Consider the following 22,964-nt stretch of genomic DNA (forward strand, 5'->3'; position numbering starts at 1 on the left):
TAACCTGGACATGCTGTACCAACTGTACCATGTAACCTGGACATGCTATACTAACTGTACCATGTAACCTGGACATGCTGTACTAACTGTACCATGTAACCTGGACATGCTGTACCGTGTAACCTGGACATGCTGTACAAACTGTATCATGTAACCTGGACATGCTGTATTAACTGTATCATGTAACCTGGACATGCTGTACTAACTGTACCATGTAACCTGGACATGCTGTACCATGTAACCTGGACATGCTGTACTAACTGTACCATGTAACCTGGACATGCTGTACTAACTGTACCATGTAACCTGGACATGCTGTACTAACTGTACCATGTAACCTGGACATGCTGTACTAACTGTACCATGTAACCTGGACATGCTGTACTAACTGTACCACGTGACCTGGACATGCTGTACCATGTAACCTGGACATGCTGTACCATGTAACCTGGACATGCTGTACCATGTAACCTGGACATGCTGTACCATGTAACCTGGACATGTTGTACTAACTGTGGTGTGGGAGCTGTGCTTTGGCAAAGTGGGTGGGGTTATATCCTTCCTGTTTGGCCCTGTCCGGGGTTGTCCTCGGATGGGGCCACAGTGTCTCCTGATCCCTCCTGTCTCAGCCTCCAGTATTTATGCTGCAGTAGTTTATGTGTCGGGGGGCTAGGGTCAGTCTGTTATATCTGGAGTACTTCTCCTGTCCTATTCGGTGTCCTGTGTGAATCTAAGTGTGCGTTCTCTTATTCTCTCCTTCTCTCTTTCTTTCTCTCTCTCGGAGGACCTGAGCCCTTGGACCATGCCCCAGGACTACCTGACATGATGACTCCTTGCTGTCCCCAGTCCACCTGGCCGTGCTGCTGCTCCAGTTTCAACTGTTCTGCCTTATTATTATTCGACCATGCTGGTCATTTATGAACATATGAACATCTTGGCCATGTTCTGTTATAATCTCCACCCGGCACAGCCAGAAGAGGACTGGCCACCCCACATAGCCTGGTTCCTCTCTAGGTTTCTTCCTCGGTATCATGTAATCTGGACATGCTGTACAATATATACTGTGGCTTGACAGGAAGGAAGGTGAACACAGGGGGGGGGGTATTTACATAGATGCAATATAACCGTGTTAATTCAATCATATGAGCGTACCTCTCCTCTTTTTGGGTCCGTGATGCGGGTGTAGCGGAGGTCAGTCTTCTGCCATTTGGGGTTGAGACTGTTACCCTGGAGCTGCCAGAGCTCGAAGGAGGCGTGGAAGGCACGGGACTGCACCTTGATGGTGATAGAGTTGATGATGACTGACATACCCTCCACCACCTTCTCAGCAAAGCCATACTCACTGCAGAAAGACATAGGAATAGAACATTTGATGAGAATGTAGACTTTATCACATTATTACTAACAACATATGAACAATTGCAGATAACTATGTACCTATCCTTTCACTGGTAAAGAGCATAAACAGTAAAATCCCTCAAAAGGTTCCAAACAGAGAACAGATAAGGCGTACCTCTGGCCAGCAGTGATGGCAATAGGGGAGGGGCCATTTGGGGTGCGGGGCTCCTCACACGTTCTCATCTCCACTTCTACTTTGTCCAGGAACTGCAAGGATACCATGGGTCAACATTGTAGGCTATAGCCTGAGGCCACACCCTGATAGCAGTATAACAACATGAAACCAATACAATCTGTTACAAGAGAAAGAAAGGGAGAGGGACAGATGGAGAGCGAGAGAAAGAAAAAGAGGAAAGTCAACAAACTCATGGAGGAAATAGAACAAAGGGCAGAATTCATACCAGGCAAATAGGGCTGGTCTTCAACTTTGTCCACTGTATCTAAGGGAGACAAAACAGCAGGGACCAGTCATGCACAAACACTTTCCTCAGCACTGTTCTACTGGAATGTTTGTGCAAAAGAGAGCTTTCACCAAGAAACACAAGTAAGACCTCTCCTTACAGACTAATATCTGACCTAGACTGGCTTCGAACTAGTAATACAGAAGATAAAAGGGACACCAGGGCCCTACAGAGGCAACCCACACAGAGCTCATCTCCTCGGATCTAGTCCACATCTCCCTAAACAGGCTGATCTATTCAGGGCTGTGGGCGGTGCTGTTGCTAGCCTCTGACCTTTTGTGTTCTTCCACGCTGTTTCTCACTCTGTTATCTTGAGATAACAGTGGGTCTAGAGACATGTGCACTGATCTCAGTGTTATCAGACAACAGTGCTGCTTATCTCTGGACTGCTACCAGGGAGCATGGGTAGCTTATGCCCTCTGTGGCTTTCATTGATGGAGCTAAAGGCTACATGGTGAAACCACAATAACATGGTCTTGTCAAACCGCTCACCATAGGTTTTGCCTGGCAGTGCTTTACTGCTTTCACGTTAATCTTCCTTTGGCCCGCAAATTATGACCTTAAAGATTGAATCCGCAGTAGGGGGATACAGTGCCACTGGCCGCCCCACCATCATTCTTATAGTTTTTTTTTCCGAGCTGAGGAGTGTCACCAGCATGGTAAAAATATTTTTTGTACATATTGTGCTCTTCTGTCACGCATGCAATGATATATGTGTGTCTCCACCTGCCGACAAAGCCTTTGTGGACCTGAAGCATCGGTTCACAACAGCACCTATCCTCATCCATCCGGAGCCCTCGCGTCAATTTGTGGTGGAAGTTGATGCTTCAGATGTTGGAGTGGGGGCTATCCTGTCCCAGCAATCTGCCCAGGACCAGAAGCTTCATCCCAGTGCCTTCCTGTCCCATCGTCTCAATCCTGCTGAAAGAAACTACAATGTTGGCAACCGAGAACTCCAGGAGATGAAGACGGTGTTGGAAGAGTGGAGGCACTGGCTGGAAGGAGCAGAACAGCCATTCCTGATCTAGACGAACCATAACCTGGAAAATCTCCGTACAGCCAAGCGCCTCAACTCGAGGCAGGCCCGGTGGGCCCTCCTGTTCACCATATTTAACTTCGACATCTCCTACCGCCCAGGGTCTAAGAATGTGAAGCCTGACGCCCTCCCGTCTATACAGTTCCTCTGCCACACCCTTGACCTCTGAAACCATTCTCCCTACCTCATGCCTTGCTGCCACTGTGGATTGGGTTATTAAGAACCTGGTCCGTGAGGCACAACGCTCCCAGCCTGGACCAGAAGGGGGGAGCCGGCTGACCGGCTGTTTGTCCCTAATCCAGTCCGGTCCCAGGTCCTGGAATGGGCTCATTCCTCCAGGCTGACCTGTCATACACTAGCCTGCCTTCAACAACATTTGTGGTGGTCCACAATGGTCCCTGACGTCTCTGCCTTTGTCAGCGCATGCTCAAAACAAGACTCCACGGCAAGCTCCTGCAGGCCTCCTGCAGCCACTCTCTGGACTTTGTCACTGGGCTCCCTCCGTCTGATGGCAACACTGTCATTCTGACGGTAGTCGACCAGTTCTCCAAGGCTGCCCATTCCATCCCTCTCCCCAAACTACCTTCTTCCAAGGAGGCGGCCCAGCTTTTATTTTTATTTTTTTTACCTTTATTTAACCAGGCAAGTCAGTTAAGAACATATTCTTATTTTCAATGACGGCCTGGGAACAGTGGGTTAACTGCCTGTTCAGGGGCAGAATGACAGATTTGTACCTTGTCAGCTCGGGGGTTTGAACTCGCAACCTTCCGGTTACTAGTCCAACGCACTAACCACTAGGCTACGCCGCCCAGCTTATGGTGCAGCATGTCTTCCAGATCCATGGACTCCCGGTAGACATGGTCTCCGATCGGGGTTCTCGTTTCAGTTCTGGAAGACATTCTGCACCCTTATTGGGTCGTCGGCCAGCCTGTCATCCGGATTCCATCCCCGAACTAACGGTCAGTTGGAGGGAGCCAACCAAGACCTGGACACCACCTTAAGGTGCCTGGTCTCAATCAACCCCACTACCTGGAGCCGTCAACTGGTCTGGATGGAGTATGCCCAGAACACTCTCCCCAGTTCTGACATGGGATTCTCCCCTTTCGAAGTGCTCGAGCCTCCACAGACCAACTCCAGGTATCGTCAACAAGCGGACCGTCGCTGGATCCCAGCTCCCCGCTACCGCATTGGGCAGATGGCATGGCTGTCCACACAGGACCTGCCCCTTCGGGTAAAGTTCCGCAAACTGTGCCCCCATTTTATTGGTCCCTTTCCCATCACCTGAGTTCCACTGCTGTCGATCTCTTGCTACCCCGTACCCTCCATATTCACCCTGTGTCTAGAATTAAACCCGTGTCTCAGTTATTTTGTCTTCTGTCCCCCCCGGCATACAGGGTGAGATGTCTCCTAGGTGACCACGGAGCAGGGGTTTCCAGTACCTGGTTGACTGGGAGGGTTTTGCCCCGGTGGAGAGGTGCTGGGCTCCTGCTAGAGACATCCTGGATCCAGCTCTCATCGCCAACTTTCACCGCCGACACCCTGGACAACCAGGTAGGACGCCAGGTGGCGCCCCTGGGGGGATTGTCACACGCTGATCTGTTTCACCTGTCCTCGTTATTGTCTCCACCCCCTCCAGTTGTCGCTTGTTTTCCCCAGTGTATTTATCCCTGTGTTTCCTGTCTCTCTGTGCCAGTTTGTCTTGTATGTCCAAGCCTACCAGCGGTTTTTCCTGCTTTGCCTTTTCTCCTTTCTGTGTGTTTACTATGTTATAATTAAGTATATGATTTGATAGCAGTCTGATTGAGCGGTGGAAGACAGCAGCAGGGTCATAAGCATTCATTCAAACAGCAGCTCTTAGCAATGCTGGGATGCACAGCGCTGTTAATGACTTCAAGCCTATCAACTCCCAAGATTAGGCTGGCAATACTAAAGTGTCTATTAGAACATCCAATAGTCAAAGGTATATGAAATACAAATGGTATAGAGAGAAATAGTCATATAATAACTACAACCTAAAACTTCTTACCTGGGAATATTGAAGACTCATGTTAAAAGGAACCACCAGCTTTTATGTTCTGAGCAAGGAACTTAAACTCTAGCTTTTTTTGCATGGCACATATTGCACTTTTACTTTCTTCTCCAACACTGTTTTTGCACTATTTATTTGAGACTAAATAGATTTTATTTATGTATTATATTAAGTTAAAATAAAAGTGTTCATTGTTCATTCAGTATTGTTGTTGTCATTTATTACACATGCACATATATAAAAATCGGTTGATTTAATCGGTATCGGCTTTTTTTGATCCTCCAATAATCGGTATCGGCATTGAAAAATCATAATCGCTTGACATCTAGTGTGGAGGCCTGGAGATTCTAAACGTATTTATGTTAAGTAATGCTAAATGGCATATAAATGGCATATATTTTTATATATATTTTAAGTAATGGTCAATTACAGTGAGACTGGCAGTATTTTGCATGACAATAACCGCCACAAAATGGCAAAATGTCATGACCGCCACAGCCCTAGGGAAAGACTGATATGGATTTGACATGGTTTATTATCAGAAGAACACAGTTGTCTCACCCTGATTGCAGCCTTGTTGCAGTAGACCCGGGTGACAGCCAACCAGGTGGGAAGGTCCAGCATGTTCTGCAGCACCTCCTCATCCAGCTCCAGGTTGGACAGCTGACCCTCGCCCTTCAACGTGCTGAGGTTGATCTTGTCTGGGGACAGGTTCTTGGTGAACCTTCATACAAAGGAATGGGATAGAGGTTAGTTAAGGAAACCACTGAGATGTGTGTTGCGTGTGTGACGTAAACCAGACATATTGCTGCGTTCACCAATTTCTACATATGTTTGTGTGGTTTACAAGGTTTAGGAAGCTATGTGAGACACTGATTGAAATGAGATGCTAGTCTGACCACGGTCGGCTTTTGGCAGTGAGATGTAATTGTGAGGTTCATGCTGTAGGTCTAATTGAATCCCAGGCTGTAGTAACAGTCAGTGTCTTGGGCAGAGTCCCACCATAGCTCTCCATCTGGCTTCATTGACCTTACGCTCCACTACAGATTCAAATTAACTGCTGAGCCATTTGCCAGAGCAAAACCACACAGTGAAACGGCGGTGGTGAGGAGTAGGCTAGCTGTAACGTTTTCTGAAACTATGATTACCAGTATGTGGCAACAAACAGACCAGTTAAGTGTTCCAATCTACCACACTCACCATGACTGACAATTATGACCTTTTATTGCACACTCATTAAAACTAAAACCTGACATTTCAGACCCCAACACAAAGCCTGGTGTTGCTTGGGTTTTGACTGGTGGTAACGGAGATAAATGCCAATACACGAGAGGTCTGACTCACCAGTCCACTGTCTGGTTAACATATTGTAATGCTACTGAGACAAGTGAAACACTGGTTGAAGATGATGTCAGGGGCTCGTCCAGTAGCCTAATAAGCCAAGTGCAGCCTTTGGTATATAGCAAGTTCCAACAGCCTGACTTTATTAATGAGAGGGCTACATTTGGAAAGCTGAGATACCAGTATAACAGAGCATCAACCGAAGTCCAACAATATTTGAATTAGACTGCCAGCACAGGAACATGCCGGTTATCAGTCGTCAGCTGTAGGGCAATTCCACGGAAATTGAATTATGCTTTGACAGATTTCTCACTTTAAAATGTATGCCAAACAAAAACCATTGATTTCAAAGTTTAACAAACCATACAATTAACACATTTACTGGAAGAACTGTGCAGATGCAAAGTTTGGTAACAGAATTGAAGTAAAATCTCCCTCAGGTTTTTTATGCGACCGCGTTTTCCAGAAACGGTTACATATCTGCTCTGAATTCTGATTCAAAGATGTCTGCAGAAAGAATGGGGTGTCAGCTATGCCATGAACGGTATTACATTATGGGTCATTATGGGTCCCTGATCTGTACTAGACAGAAATGCATAATTATGAATATGAATGGAATTCTCTTCATGGTGATGTATCCTGAATAGGTACAAATATACAATATCCTTATTTTGCATATTTGTGTATTTTTCTAAACACTGGATATTATTCTAATGAGCTCCGCCCGTAAACACGACCACATTTGGTTGGCCCGGACCAGACCAAATTTAAACCAATCATAGCCATCTGTGTCAGAGATCTGGACATCCCAGTAGAGCACAGTACAGTAAATATGTTCAGTACAGTACATTATACTGTACTTTCCTCGTGTGCGCTACTGTATTCGACTTTTGTTTCCTTTACTGTTCTGTACTCTCCTGTACTGAATTGTGCTGTCCAAACTTGTGAAACAAACCTCTGATTGGTTCTGTGGGAAAGGATGCTTGTTGGAGTAAATGTTAAGAGGGTAGGTGTCATGGTAGGTGTCAGTAAGAGCCGGGAGAGGTGACATTAACTGGACAGAGAGAAGAGTGAGAGAAGAGAAAGAGCGACAGAGAGAGCAAGGGAGAGTGAAGGGTTGTCTAGACTGTTTTTACAGCCTTGCTTTTACCACAAGAAGACAGAAAGAAAACTGTTATGAGCTGAACATAACAGTATGCCAGTGGAAGATATGACAGTAGCAGGTCACCCAACTGTGGTTTGTGACTACTATGGATTTCCCATTGTAGCCAATTGCAATAATTCCATTACTGATTTCTGTAATTTCGTTACTGATTAAATCAAAAGAATTCCGTGTTTGAATCACTTAATAATTCATAAACAAACTTAATATCAGTAAAAACACTAATTAGTAGGTCTACCTTTTCTTACTTATGTCAACTTTCATTATCTTCCCTCTTCTTGACTCAAGATACTTCAGCTTTTCATTTGAATGAATTTGTGAACATTTCTAAAAACATAATTCCACTTTGACATTATGGGGTATAGTGTTTAGTAAATCAGTGGCACAGAATCTCTATATAATTCATTTTAAAATTCAGGCTGTAAAAACAAAAGTGGTAAAAGTCAACGGGTGTGAATACTTTCTGAATTGATTTTGAAGCTTTCTGGTCAGACTAGATCCTACCTTTAGTTTAAATCAGTGCTGATAAAAACAGTTAAATATGCTATATTGTAATGTTGCTCAGTAAAAGAATAGACCTACCAAATATTAGGATACAACTATTCGCTGCTCTCAGTCTGGCGTTTATCCTAAACAAATCATCCTACTCAAATATTCAATATCGAACTACAGATCACAAATCAATTAGCCTATTTTAGATACATGCATTTTCTGTTGTAAAGTTCACTGCCAGGCTAGTCAAAACAATTTACCTGGATTGTGCGGCAATAAAGCTGCATTTTGTTTATATCTTGAATCCATTTGGGTCAGATACAGACCCAACCCAACGATTCGATCTCTCCTCGGACATGTTTTGGGGTCGGCTCAAGAGTGTCCACATTTAAAATACCCAAATGGGGGACAACAGGATGATTTTACAGAACAGCGTAACCTACATGAATAAAAACATTTGGCCACATTACACTCCCTTCCACTCTCCCATGATAAAAGTTTTGAGAATGACACAAATATTAATTTTCACAAAGTCTGCTGCCTCAATTTGTATGATGGCAATTTGCATATACTCCAGAATGTTATGAAGAGTGATCAGATGAATTGCAATTAATTGCAAAGTCCCTCTTTGCCATGAACTGAATCCCCCAAAAAAAAACATTTCCACTGCATTTCAGCCCTGCCACAAAAGGACCAGCTGACATCATGTCTGTGATTCTCTCATTAACACAGGTGTGAATGTTGACGATGATAAGGCTGGAGATCACTCTGTCATGCTGACTGAGTTCGAATAACAAATCAAATCAAATTTAATTATATAACCCTTCTTACATCAGCTGATGCCACAAATTGCTGTACAGAAACCCAGCCTAAAACCCCAAACAGCAAGCAATGCAGGTGTAGAAGTACAGACTGAAAGCTTCAAAAGGAAGGTGGTGCTTGGAATCATTGTTCTTCCTCTGTCAACCATGGTTACCTGCAAGGAAACACGTGCCATCATCATTGCTTTGCACAAAAAGGGCTTCACAGGCGAGGATATTGCTGCCAGTAGGATTGCACCTAAATCAACCATTTATCGGATCATCAAGAACTTCAAGGAGAGCGGTTCAATTGTTGTGAAGAAGGCTTCAAGGCGCCCAAGAAAGTCCAGCAAGCACAAGGACCGTCTCCTAAAGCTGATTCAGCTGCGGGATCGCGGCACCACCAGTACAGAGCTCGCTCAGGAATGGCAGCAGGCAGGTGTGAGTGCATCTGCACACACAGTGAGGCAAAGATTTTTGGAGGATGGCCTGGTGTCAAGAAGGGCAGCAAAGAAGCCACTTCTCTCCAAGAAAAACATCAGGGACAGACTGATATTCTGCAAAAGGTAGAAGACAAGGTGAGCGCCACCATCAGTCCTGTGTCATGCCAACAGTAAAGCATCCAACACTCTACTCAGCAAACTGGATGCAGTCTATCACAGTGCCATCCGTTTTGTCACTAAAGCACCTTATACCACCCACCACTGCGACTTGTATGCTCTAGTCGGCTGGCCCTCACTACATATTCGTCGCCAGACCCACTGGCTCCAGGTCATTTACAAGTCCATGCTAGGTAAAGCTCCGCCTTATCTCAGTTCACTGGTCACGATGGCAACACCCATCCGTAGCACGCGCTCCAGCAGGTGTATCTCACTGATCATCCCTAAAGCCAACACCTCATTTGGCCGCCTTTCGTTCCAGTACTCTGCTGCCTGTGACTGGAACGAATTGCAAAAATCGCTGAAGTTGGAGACTTTTATCTCCCTCACCAACTTCAAACATCAGCTATCCGAGCAGCTAACCGATCGCTGCAGCTGTACATAGTCTATAGGTAAATAGCTCACCCTTTTTCACCTACCTCATTCCCATACTGTTTTTATACTGTTTTTATTTATTTACTTTTCTGCTCTTTTGCACACCAATATCTCTACCTGTACATGCCCATCTGATCATTTATCACTCCAGTGTTAATCTGCAAAATTGTATTATTCGCCTACCTCCTCATGCCTTTTGCACACATTGTATATAGACTGCCCATTTTTTTCTACTGTGTTATTGACTTGCTAATTGTTTACTCCATGTGTAACTCTGTGTTGTCTGTTCACACTGCTATGCTTTATCTTGGCCAGGTCGCAGTTGCAAATGAGAACTTGTTCTCAACTAGCCTACCTGGTTAAATAAAGGTGAAATAAAAAAAATAAAAAAGACCATTCATGTGTGGGGTTGCTTCTCAGCCAAGGGAGTGAGCTCACTCACAATTTTGCCTAAGAACACAGCCATGAATAAAGAATGGTACCAACACATCCTCCGAGAGCAACTTCTCCCAACCATCAAGGAAGAGTTTGGTGATGAACAATGCCTTTTCCAGGGTGATGGAGCACCTTGCCATAAGGCAAAAGTGATAACTAAGTGGTTCGGGGAACAAAATATAAATATTTTGGGTCCATGGCCAGGAAACTCCCCAGACCTTAATCCCATTGAAAACTTGTGATCAATCCTCAAGAGGCGGGTGGACAAACAAAAACTCACAAATTCTGACAAACTCCAAGCATGGATTATGCAAGAATGGGCTGCCATCAGTCAGTCAGGATGTGGCCCAGAAGTTAATTGACAGCATGCCAGGGCGGATTGCAGAGGTCTTGAAAAAAGAAGGGTCAACACTGCAAATATCAGTATTTTTGTTAAACAGAAAACCCAAACATATGGCAGCAGATCCACAAGGTCTGCCATGAGAGGTGACTGTATAGTTCCCTTAAGGATAAGCACCTTTAGTAAATCCGCTTTCTCTGTGAGAGCTTCCCATGTCTGGAATACACTGCCATCAGACACACATAACTGCACCACCTATCACACTTTCACAAGATGTATGAATACATGGCTAAAGGTCAATCAGATTTGTGATCATAATCCCTAGCTGTGTATTGCCGCTTTCCATGTTGTCTGTTGTCTGTAGCTTGTGAGCTATGGACAGATACTCCAATCTCTGCTGTGGAGCTTTGCAGCAGGGTTATCTTTGGGCTCTTTGTTGCCTCTCTGATTAATGCCCTCCTTGCCTGGTCTGTACGTTTTGGTGGGCGGCCCTCTCTTGGCAGGTTTGTTGTTGTGCCATATTCTTTCCGTTTTTCAATAATGGATGTAATGGTGCTCTGTGGGATGTTCAAAGTTTCTGATATTTTTTTATAACCCAACCCTGATCTGTACTTCTCCACAACTTTGTCCCTGACCTGTTTGGAGAGTTCCTTGGTCTTCATGGTGCCGCTTGCTTGGTGGTGCCCCTTGCTTAGTGGTGTTGCAGACTCTGGGGCCTTTCAGAACAGAATATATACTGAGATCATGTGGCGGATGATGTGACACTTAAAGTCCACCTGTATGCAATCTATTTCATTAATTATATGACTTTGAAGGTAATTGGTTGCACCAGATCTTATTTAGGGGCTTCATAGCAAAGGGGTAAATGCATATGCATGCACACACCACTTTTCCGTGTTTTATTTTTTAGAATATTTTTTTTTCTCATTTCACTTCACCAGTTTGGACTATTTTGTTATAGGGATAGGCGTTCCGCTAGCGACCCACCATGACAACATCCGGTGAAATTGCAGCGCGCCAAATTCAAAATACAGAAATACTCATTATAAACATTCATAAAAGATACAAGTGTTATACATCGGCTTAAAGATGAACTTCTTGTTAATCCAGCCGCTGTGTCAGATTTCAAAAAGACTTTACGGCGAAAGCATACCATGCGATTATCTGAGGACAGCGCCCTGCTTACAAAAGCATACAAACATTTTCAAGCCAAGTAGAGGAGTCACGAAAGTCAGAAATAGCGATAAAATTAATCACTTCCCTTTGATCTTCATCTGGTTGCAGTCACAAGAGTCCCTGTTACACAATACATGTTTGTTTAGTTCGATAAAGTCCCTCTTTATTTTGTTGGCGCCTTTTGTTCAGTAATCCATGGCTCAAAGGCGGTCACAACGTGCAGACGAATACATCCTAATAGTACCAGTAAAGTTCGTTGAAACATGTCAAACAATGTTTATAATTAATCTTCAGGTTGTCTATTGTCTAAATAATCTATAATATTTCAACTGGACAATAACGTATTCAATAGAAAGGAAAAACAACGAAGAGCGCGCAATCGATCACGCGCGCAAACCAGCTCTGCTTCATTCTACAGTCCACTTACAAAACATTTTTCAGAAAACAAGCCTGAAACAATGTCTAAAGACTGTTGACATCTAGTGGAAGCCATAGGAACTGCAATCTGGGTCCTAACCCATTACATACTGTATAGGCATTCAATATAAAAGTACCCAGATCAAAAATATCCCACTTCCTGGATGGATTTTCCTCAGGTTTTCGTGTTCTGTTATACTCAGACATTATTTTAACAGTTTTGGAAACTTTAGTGTTTTCTATACAAATCTACCAATTATATGCATATCCTAGCTTCTGGGCCTGAGTAACAGGCAGTTTACTTTGGGCACCTCAGTCATCCTAACTTCCGAATACTGCCCCCTATCCCAAAAAAGTTCAATGAAATCGAAATGAAAATCCATTTCATTGGCTAAAGTGCGCCTACTGCGCTGGCCAATCAGATAGTCCAAATCACCTACGAAGCTTCCACGACCCCGGCCACAGCAGTTTAATACTAGCCTACGTAAGATTTATTAACTTTTAAAACCATGACCACAGACAGAGTGCCAAAGAATACAGCAAAGAGATGCTGTTTTTATGAGTGCGCTCATGTTGAATTGTTTTATTCAGCACTATCAGTGTTTAAATTCAACACTATTATAAAATCCCTATTTCCACTCGCACTGAAGCTACAATAAATGAGTAGCTAAGTGTATCGATAGCCATGTGCTTTTATTATTATGTTTATTTTAACTTCGAGGAATTTTTCACTTTCTCTGGTCATAGGAACAACAGGAATTTATGCAAGAGGCAGATGCGGTGCGACTTTAGTTTTGCCATCAGGTGGAAGACGGTGTCCCCTCTCTCTGGTCAGTCTCACCGGAAGTAAGGAAGGACAGAACAGGGACCATGAGAGGCGGATCCTCTGCTGCTCTCTCCCTCCCTCCGCTGAGACTAATGTTGTGTTCAAGACAACTGGGGAACTCTGAAAATACTAGATCCGACTGGGGAAAACCTTTTTAATGGTCATCCAAGTCGGAATTCCAAGTCGGAAACTCTGGCATCTTTCTAGAGCTCCGACATGCCGATCTGTAGATCACTGACGTCATGATTTGACCTTGTTTTTTTCTGTGTTCCCAGTTGTCTTGAAAGCACCATGACCATCAGATGCAGGTACCAGCAGTCCAGTAAAATAAAAAAGCAAATTATTGCAATTTATGCTCATCTGTGCCTCGCAAGTGCTACACCAACTGATATATTTTGTAATCAAAGCTTGAGTTTTGAAATATAATAAACATGGTCCGAGAAGAACAATATTGGCACGCCAGGCATATAGTCAATAAACTGTGATGATGCATTAGGCCTACTGCACAAACCCCATTCTTACAGAACTGTTTTTATTAGGTTAAAGGCCTACTTTCATTCCACAAGACCACTTTAGCAACCCATAATGAAATGTCCATGTCTGAAAATAGACTGTTACCCTACACGTCTCCCCTTTGACCACCTCCTCCCTCCGCTGACCTCAATCAAGCCATGAACTTTCTCAGACTTTAGCTACACATGATGATTAATGATCTTGTTTTTAAATATCTTGCTTTTTGTTGTTGCTTTACAGCGCTTTGAGATTTCTTTATCTAATGAATAGCACTTTAAAAGTTGAATAAATTATATTATTATATTAGAGCTACTGGGTATGCATGATTTTGTTCCATCCTTTATAGCAGGGCTGGACAAAAGCCTGCACTCTCAGTAGCTTTGATGTACACTAACCCAGATCAATAATGAGAAGAGGGGAAAAAAGGTATTCAAAACACAGCCTCCAACACGTCCTAGCTGGGGATCCAACCCTTTTAACAATGCCGTGCATTTTAATGTATTCCGGTGAAAAGAATAAATAGGCTGTAGTCGAACACCATACAAACCATCAGGGTATTCATTAAAACTAGGCCACAGCAGTGTTTTGGGGATTAGCATTGTTTTGAGGTACAACAATTCGAAGGCTTTTTCAACACATAATGGCCTGGCTATGAATGAAAGGGAGAACAAAATGTATCCTGGAAAAGTGATATTTGTCTTTGATTAAAAAATATATTTTAAAAAAGGTTTCAAGCCATCTACCAGTCAGTATGAAATATGCTGCGTAAAACCAGGTTTTAGTTCCAAAGTGAGCTGTCATCATAGCAAAGTGAGCTTCCCTTGTCCATCAACCAGGATCAAGGCTCATCATGGACAGTGATCACTCACAGATGTGCTCATAGCCTGCAGAGATCCTATGCTAACTCAAATTTGAATGGCTGCGTACACAGTTTAGCAGCTGACCGCACCACTCTCTGGGGAGCTCTGCCGTTGAGGACAATGCAAATGCCATACCAGGCGATGATACATCCGGACAGAATGCTCTCAATGGTGGATTTGTAGAAGTTTGTGAGGGTCTTAGGGGCCAAGTAAAATTTCTTCAGCCTCCTGAGGTTGAAGAGGCGCTGTTGTGCCTTCTTCACCACACTGTAGGTGTGATGGGATAATTTCAGGTCCTCAGTGAAGTCCATGCAAAAGAACTTGAAGCTTTTGACCCTCTCCACTGCGGCCCGTCGATGTGGATTGGGGCGTGCTCTCTCTGCTGTCTCCTGTAGTCCACAATCAGCTCCTTCCTTTTGTTGACATTGAAGGAGAGGTTATTTTCCTGGCACCACTCTGCCAGGGCTCTCACCTCCTCCCTGTAAGCCGTCTCATCGTTGTTGGTAATCAGGCCAACAATGTCGTCAGCAAAGTTGATGATTGAGTTGGAGATGTGCATGGCTACGCCGTCATGGGTGAACAGGAAGTACAGGAGGGGGCTGAGCATGCACTCCTGTGGGGCTACCGTGTTGAGGATCAGCGTGGCATAGGTGTTGCCTACCTTCACCACCTGGGGTCAGCCCGTCAGGAAGTTCAGGACCCAGTTTCACATGGAAGGGTTCAGACCCAGGACCCTGAGCTTAGTGATGAGCTTGGCGGGGCACTATGGTGTTGAAGGCTGAGCTGTAGTCGATGAACAGCATTCTTAGATAGGTATGTCCAGATGGGATAGGGCAGTTTGCAGTGCAATGGCGTCATCAATTAATCTGTTGGGGTGGTATGCAAATTGTTGTGGATCTAGGGTGTCAGGTAAGATGGAGGAGATATTTTCCTTAACTAGTCTCTCAAATCCCTTCATAACAGACGTCGACTCCAGGGCATTCTCTCAAACAGAGGGAAGCCAACCAGTCACACACTGCTGAGCACCCCATTAACCATTAGTACTACAGTGTGTGGGAGTCCACCATGAAGTCCACACAAACTACCTTAGGGTTAAGCTTTGAACACAACTCGAGTGTTTCACTTGATGCTTGTTGCTCACAGGCCCCATGTAAAATCCAGGGAAGTATGTCAATCCTCCCTCTTCTCAAAATCAAAATACTCCAGAACAACTCATGAGGAGCTGGAAAGGATGCTGTTTAGCCATTTTCAGTACAGTGCTAGTCAGTGTTTTCAATAGTCTCGTGTCCAATGGGGTTGAAGACAAGGAAAATTGCTGAGGAACGTGGAGTGGTCAAAAAAAGCAACATTTTGATATAGCCAAGGTTTAACACTTGTCATATCCCTTTCTACCGATCTTTTGCCACAACATAGGGCCAAGATTTGGTCAATTTTAGGCCAAGATTTTATATGATATGCACAACCAAAACAGGGCACACGGTCATATCAGTAACAGAGCCTGTCACTAACGGTGATGTGTCCAGCGCTTGGTAGAGCCTGGTGATTTTGATTCTGTCATTCTTCCCAGAGAAAGACCATGATTGAGTGAGAGTTAAGGAATGGATTGGGTGGAAATTGGACATAACAGAATTGAGCACTGATGTTGACCACTCGGTTTGGCCAACAAAACAGTGCCACAAGACAGCTGACTGGGTTGGGCAGTTCCGCAGGGCCAGGGAGTTGCTGAGTGGGTAACATGGAACTGACCTAGAGGACAAACTCAAACATGATGTCTGCATCTTCCAAACACTTGCAGCACTGAAACGGCAAGGCTAGCTATTCTATTCTAGCACAGTTTCTCGTGTGCTAACACTCCAAGAGAGTTATGTTTTCTGACAAGTCCTTATTATAGTTTATGCAAGGAGGGGGAATGAAACAGTCATACCTAATGCAGACCATGTGTCATACTAATGCACTCGCAGTCTTGAAGAAGCTACAATCCAAAGCAACATTGTGTCTCTGGCGAAATAAAGCCCTAAGCCAAACCAAAGACTGAATACAATCACCAACAACAGATGTATTTTATTTCCCGCTTTTCGTTACAAAGAGAATCTCAAAGAAGCTTGAAAAACAAAACAAAATGTAGGGTTGCAGGTCTTGACTTAGGCAATGGTTTTCCACAGCTGATAGTCAGTGTTGATAATGATAGCCGAATGTCATAGTACAAGGAGGGAGAAGCGTCAGTTGGATAGAAGACCTGGAGCTCTTCAGCCTAATTACCAAAGACAAAATCAACGAATAAGCCATAATTCTAATTTTGTCCCATAACAGGGAAAAAAGGTTAGGATATTTACCATTTGTCAGAATGCAATTGAGAGGCTACAGTATGCTCTCAATGCCATTGTGAATTTGCTCTGTTACCTCCTATCTAGTGAACAATATGATTTATTTAACAGTCACCACAATTGGAGCAACAGAGCAAAGCAAAACATGTGTCAAACTGACATACTGGAGTTAGGCCAATGCCTCTTAGCCTTTGCCCCATACAGCGGAGCAGAGTGAGATCTCAACTAATTTCACCACAAAAACCCTGCCCTTACTGACAGAGTCAGAGTAATTGCCAGGCATGCAAGAAGAGAGAGAACTGTCAGAGTTAGACCTAAACCGGTATTGCTGCAAACAAAAGATTGGCGCTTCTACGTAACTCTAAATGCAAAGGTGTGCAACCGTAGGCTACATTTAAAGACAGATGACTTTGTAAGCCTACGTAGTGGCTTCAATAAGTGGGATGCAGCCTAGCCTTCCCTATGGCTATTGTCTGATACACACAACCATGACAGTATGTGTAACCGTCTCTTAATTTATTCCAAGCATCACACTGTTCTTCTCCCTAAATTCCCTTTCCCCTCAGTGTCTCATTCACTCAATTGCGTTCTGAACGCTCGCTCCACACGCGTGCTGAGTGCACACAAGCTCCCGTTAGGCCTACATAAATAAATGCATAAAAAACGTATCTAACTGATGGGATACACAAGCTACATTCCTTGCGAAATTACTTTTTTTTTTTTACTGAAGTAAGAAAATGTGTTCCAACAACGAGCTGCAGTTTTGAAACAAATCAGCTTAAGCTACTTTGCGAACTGCTAGTGCCATTTAGAATTGGTTAGGCTACGCTATAACCCCCTCCTAAACATGTACTGAACAAAAATATAAACTCAACAAGTAAAGTGTTGGTCCCATGTTTCATGAGCTGAAATAAAAGATCCAAGAAATGTTCCATATGCACAAAAAGCTTATTTCTCTCACATTATGTGCACACATCTGTTTACATCCCTGTTAGTGAGCTTGCAAGCTTTGAGGGAGCGTGCAACTGGCATGCTAACTGCAGCAATCTCCACCGTAGCTGTCACCAGAGGACTGAATGTTAAATTTCTCTACCATAAGCCGCCTCCAACCGACTGATATTGCCAAGTACTTTAATGATTTTTTCATTGGCAAGACTAGCAAACTTAAGCATGACATACCAGCAACAAACACTGACACTACACATCCAAGTATATCTGACCAAATTATGAAAGACAAAAATTGTAATTTTGAATTATGTAAAGTGAGTGTGGAAGAGGTGAAAATTATTGTTGTCTATCAACAATGACAAACTACCGAGGACTTGACAACTTTGATGGAAAATTACTGAGGATAATAGCAGACGATAGTGCCACTCCTATTTGCCATATCTTCAATTTAAGCCTACTAGAAAGTGTGTGCCCTCATGCCTGGAGGGAAGCAAAAGTAATTCCACTACCTACGAATAGTAAAGCCTCATTTACTGGCTCAAAAATCAGACTGTTATACCAACCCTTAGTAAAATTCTGGGAAAATTTGTCTTTGATCAGATACAATGCTATTTTACAGTAAACAAATTAACAAAATACTTTCAAGACGCTTATAGGGAAGGACATTCAACAAGCACAGCACTTACACAAATGACTGATGATTGGCTGAGAGAAATTGATGATAAAAAGAATGTGAGGGCTGTTTTGTTAGACTTTAGCGCTGCTTTTGACATTATCGATCTGAGTCTACTGCTGGAAAAACTCATGTGTTATGACTCTATATCCCCTGCTTTATTGTGGATAAAGAGTTACCTGTTTAACAGAACACAGAGGGTGTTCTTTAATGGAAGCCTCTGCAACATTATCCAGGTAGAATCAGGAATTCCCCAGGGCAGCTGTCTAGGCCCCTTACTTTTTTCAAACTTTATTAACGACATGCCACTGGCATTTCTTAGCAAAGAGCCTCAGATTCAGAGTGGGTGGCAAGGAATAAGTTAGTCCTAAATATTTCAATCTAAAATCATTGTATTAGGGACAATACAATGCTAAGATGGGGAGAAGTCTGTCCATGATAAAGCGCTACTCTACCTTCTTAACTGCACTATCAACAAGGCAGGTCCTACAGGCTCTAGTTTTGTCATACCTGGACAACTGTTCAGACATGTGGTCAGGTGCTACAAGGAGGGACTTAGTAAAACTGCAATTGGCTCAGAACAGGGCTGCATGGCTAGCCCTTGGATGTACACAGAGAGCAGACTTTAATGTCAATCTATCCTGGCTCAAAGTGGAGGAGAGATCGACTTCACCACTAGTATTTGTGAGCGGTATTGACATGTTGAAAGCACCGAGCTGTCTGTTTAAACAACTACTACAAATCTCAAACACTCATATATATACCCCACAAGACATGCCACCAGAGGTCTCTTCACAGTCCCCAAGTCCAGAACAAACTATAGGAGGTGCACAGTACTACATAGAGCCATGACAACAGTCGTGGCCAAAACTTTTGAGAATGACACAAATATTAACTTCCACAAAGTTTGCTGCTTCAGTGTCTCTACATATTTTTGTCAGATGTTACTATGGAAGTCTGGAGTATAATTACAAGCATTTCATAAGTGTCAAAGGCTTTAATTGACAATTACATGAAGTTGACGCAGAGAGTCAATATTTGCAGTGTTCACCCTTTTTTTCCAAGACCTCTGCAATCCGCCCTGGCATGCTGTCAATTAACTTTTGGGCCACACCCTGACTGATGGCAGCCCATTCTTGCATAATCAATGCTTGGAGTTTGTCAGAATTTGTGGGGTTTTGTTTGTCCACCCGCCTCTTGAGGATTGACCACAAGTTCTCAATGGGATTAAGGTTTGGGGAGTTTCCTGACCATGGACCCAAAATATTGATGTTTTGTTCCCCAAGCCACTTAGTTATCACTTTTGCCTTATGGCAAGGTGCTCCATCATGCTGGAAAAGGCATTGTTCATCACCAAACTCTTCCTGGATGGTTGGGAGAAGTTGCTCTCTGAGGATGTGCTGGTACCATTCTTTATTCATGGCTGTGTTCTTAGGCATAATTGTGAGTGAGCCCACTCCCTTGGCTGAGAAGCAACCCCACACATGAATGGTCTCAGGATGCTTTACTGTTGGCATGACACAGGACTGATGGTAGTGCTCACCTTGTCTTCTCCAGACAAGCTTTTTACAGATGCCCCAAACAATCGGAAAGGGGATTCATCAGAGAAAATGACTTTACCCCAGTTCTCAGCAGTCCAATCCCTGTACCTTTTGCAGAATATCAGTCTGTCCTTGATGTTTTCCTGGAGAGAAGTGGCTTCTTTGCTGCTCTTCTTGACACCAGGCCATCCTCAAAGTCTTTGCCTCACTGTGCCTCTTTGCCTCAATGCACTCACTAGAGGTCGACTGATTAATCGGAATAGCCGATTAATTAGGGCCGATTTCAAATTTTCATAACAATCGGTAATCTCCATTGTTGGACACCGATTATGGCCGATTACATTGCACTCCACGAGGAGACTGCATGGCAGGCTGACTACCTGTTATGCAAGTGCAGCAAGGAGCCAAGGTAAGGTGCTATTTAACATATCTTAAAAAACAATCAATCTTAACATAATCACTAGTTAACTACACATGGTTGATGATATTACTAGTTTATCTAGCTTGTCCTGCGTTGCATATAATCGATGCGGTGCCTGTTAATTTATCATTGAATCATAGCCTACTTCGCCAAACGGTTATTAAACAAGCGCATTCGCGAAAAAGCACTGTCGTTGCACCAATGTGTACCTAACCATAAACATCAACGCCTTTCTTAAAATCAATACACAAGTATATATTTTTTAAACCTGCATATTTAGTTAATATTTCCTGCTAACATGCATTTCTTTTAACTAGGGAAATTGTGTCATTTCTCTTGCGTTCTGTGCAACAGTCAGGCTATATGCAGCATTTTGGGCCGCCTGGCTCGTTGCGAACTGTGTGACGACCAACTTCGCCAAACGGGGGATGACTTATCAAAAGCGTATTTGCGAAAAAAGCACAATCGTTGCACGAATGTACCTTACCATAAACATCAATGTCTTTCTTGAATTCAATACACAAAAAGTACATATTTTTAAACCTGCATATTTAGTTCAAAGAAATCCAGGTTAGCAGGAAATTGTGTCACTTCTCTTGCGTTCATTGCACGCAAAGTCAGGGTAAATGCAACAGTTTGGGCCTCCTGGCTCGTTGCAAACGAATTTGCCAGAATGTTACGTAATTATTACATAACATTGAAGGTTGTGCAATGTAACAGAAATATTTAGACTTATGGATGCCACCCATTATTTAAAATACGGAACGGTTCCGTATTTCATTGAAAGAATAAACGTTTTGTTTTCGAAATGATAGGTCATTAATATGGTCAAATACAGAAACTAAGGCTCGTATTTGTGTGTTAGTATATGTTATAATTAAGTCTATTATTTGAAATTTGATAGAGCAGTCTGACTGAGCGGTGGTAGGCAGCAGTAGGCTCGCAAGCATTCATTCAAACATTTGCTAGCAGCTCTTCGCTGTGCTTCAAGCATTGAGATGTTTATGACTTCAAGCCTATCAACTCCCGAGATTACGCTGGTGTAATTGATGTGAAATGGCTAGCTAGTTAGCGGGGTGCGCGCTGATAGCGTTTCAATCGGTGACGTCACTCGCTCTGAGACCTTGAAGGCCCTGCAAGGGCCGAGACTTTTGTGGAGCGATGGGTAACGATGTTTCGAGGGTGGCTGTTGTCGATGTGTTCCTGGTTCGAGCCCAGGTAGGGGCAAGGAGAGGAACGGAAGCTATACTGTTACCCTGGCAATACTAAAGTGCCTATAAAAACATCCAATAGTCAAAGGTATATGAAATACAAAATGGAGAGAAATAGTCCTATAATTCTTATAATAACTACAACCTAAAACGTCTTACCTGGGAATATTTAAGACTCTTGGTAAAAGGAATCACCAGCTTTCATATGTTCTCATGTTCTGAGCAAGGAACTTAAAAGTTAGTTTTTTTACATGGCACATATTGCACTTTTAATTTCTTCTCCAACACTTTGTTTTTGCATTATTTAAACCAAATTGAACAGGTTTCATTATTTATTTGAGGCTAAATTGATTGTATTGATGTATTATATTAAGTTAAAATAAGTGTTAATTCAGTATTGTTGTAATTGTCATTATTAAAATACAAATAAAATATATATTTTAATTAATCGGAATCTGCTTTTTTTTTTTGGTCCTCCAATAATCGGTATCGGCATTGAAAAATCATAAATCTGTCAACCTCTCTAGCACTCACACCTGCCTGCTGCCATTCCTGAGCAAGCTCTGTACTGGTGGAGCCCCGATCCCGCAGCTGAATCAAATTTAGGAGACGGTCCTGGCACTTGCTGGACTTTCTTGGGCGTCCTGAAGCCTTCTTCACAACAATTTAACTGCTCTCCTTGAAGTTCTTGATGATGCGATAAATGGTTGATTTAGGTGCAATCTTACTGGCAGCAATATCCTTGCCTGTGAAGCCCTTTTTGTGCAAAGCAATGATGACGGCACGTGTTTCCTTGCAGGTAACCATGGTTGACAGAGGAAGAACAATGATTCCAAGCACCACCTTCCTTTTGAAGCTTTCAGTCTGTACTTCTACACCTGCATTGCTTGCTGTTTGGGGTTTTAGGCTGGGTTTTTGTACGGCAATTTGTGTCATCAGTTGATGTAAGAAGGGCTATATAATTAAATTTGATTTGTTATTCGAACTCAATCAGCATGACAGAGTGATCTCCAGCCTTATCCTCTTCAACACTCACACCTGTGTTAATGAGAGAATCACTGACATGATGTCAGCTGGTCCTTTTGTGGCAGGGCTGAAATGCAGTGGAAATGTTTTTTGGGGATTCAGTTCATTTGCATGGCAAAGAGGGACTTTGCAATTAATTGCAATTCATCTGATCAGTCTTCATAACATTCTGGAGTATATGCAAATTGCCATCATACAAACTGAGGCAGCAGACTATGTGAACATTTATATTTGTGTCATTCTCAAAACTTTTGGCCACGACTGTACATGGAACTCTATTCCACATCAGGTAACAGATGCAAGTAGTAGAATCAGATATTACAAAACAGATAAAAATACACCTTATGGAACAGCGGGGACTGTGAAGCAACACAAACAGGCACAGACACATGCATACACACACAATAACATAGGCACTATACACACACACATGGATTTTGTGTTGTTGATATGTGGTGGAATAGGGGCCTGAGGACACACTTCAATTAGTGTGTTGTGAA

At 43.2% G+C, this 22,964-nt stretch overlaps 1 protein-coding gene across 2 annotated transcripts in view; it reads right to left on the reverse strand.

Moving 5' to 3' along the window:
• The window catches only part of LOC118359828 (UHRF1-binding protein 1-like), a 46,129-nt gene that overhangs the window by 21,375 nt on the left and 1,790 nt on the right, over nt 1-22,964 (reverse strand). For both annotated transcript variants that reach the window (XM_035738634.2, XM_035738633.2), the window contains exons 2-5: nt 5,486-5,648; nt 1,800-1,838; nt 1,514-1,605; nt 1,153-1,342 (exon numbers count right to left, since the gene is read on the reverse strand). In XM_035738634.2, coding sequence (XP_035594527.1) covers nt 1,153-1,342; nt 1,514-1,605; nt 1,800-1,838; nt 5,486-5,648 — 484 coding nt within the window. The remainder of the gene's footprint in view (nt 1-1,152; nt 1,343-1,513; nt 1,606-1,799; nt 1,839-5,485; nt 5,649-22,964) is intronic.

The sequence above is a fragment of the Oncorhynchus keta genome, chromosome 27 (assembly GCF_023373465.1).
Source record: "Oncorhynchus keta strain PuntledgeMale-10-30-2019 chromosome 27, Oket_V2, whole genome shotgun sequence".
Taxonomy (NCBI): Eukaryota; Metazoa; Chordata; class Actinopteri; order Salmoniformes; family Salmonidae; genus Oncorhynchus; species Oncorhynchus keta.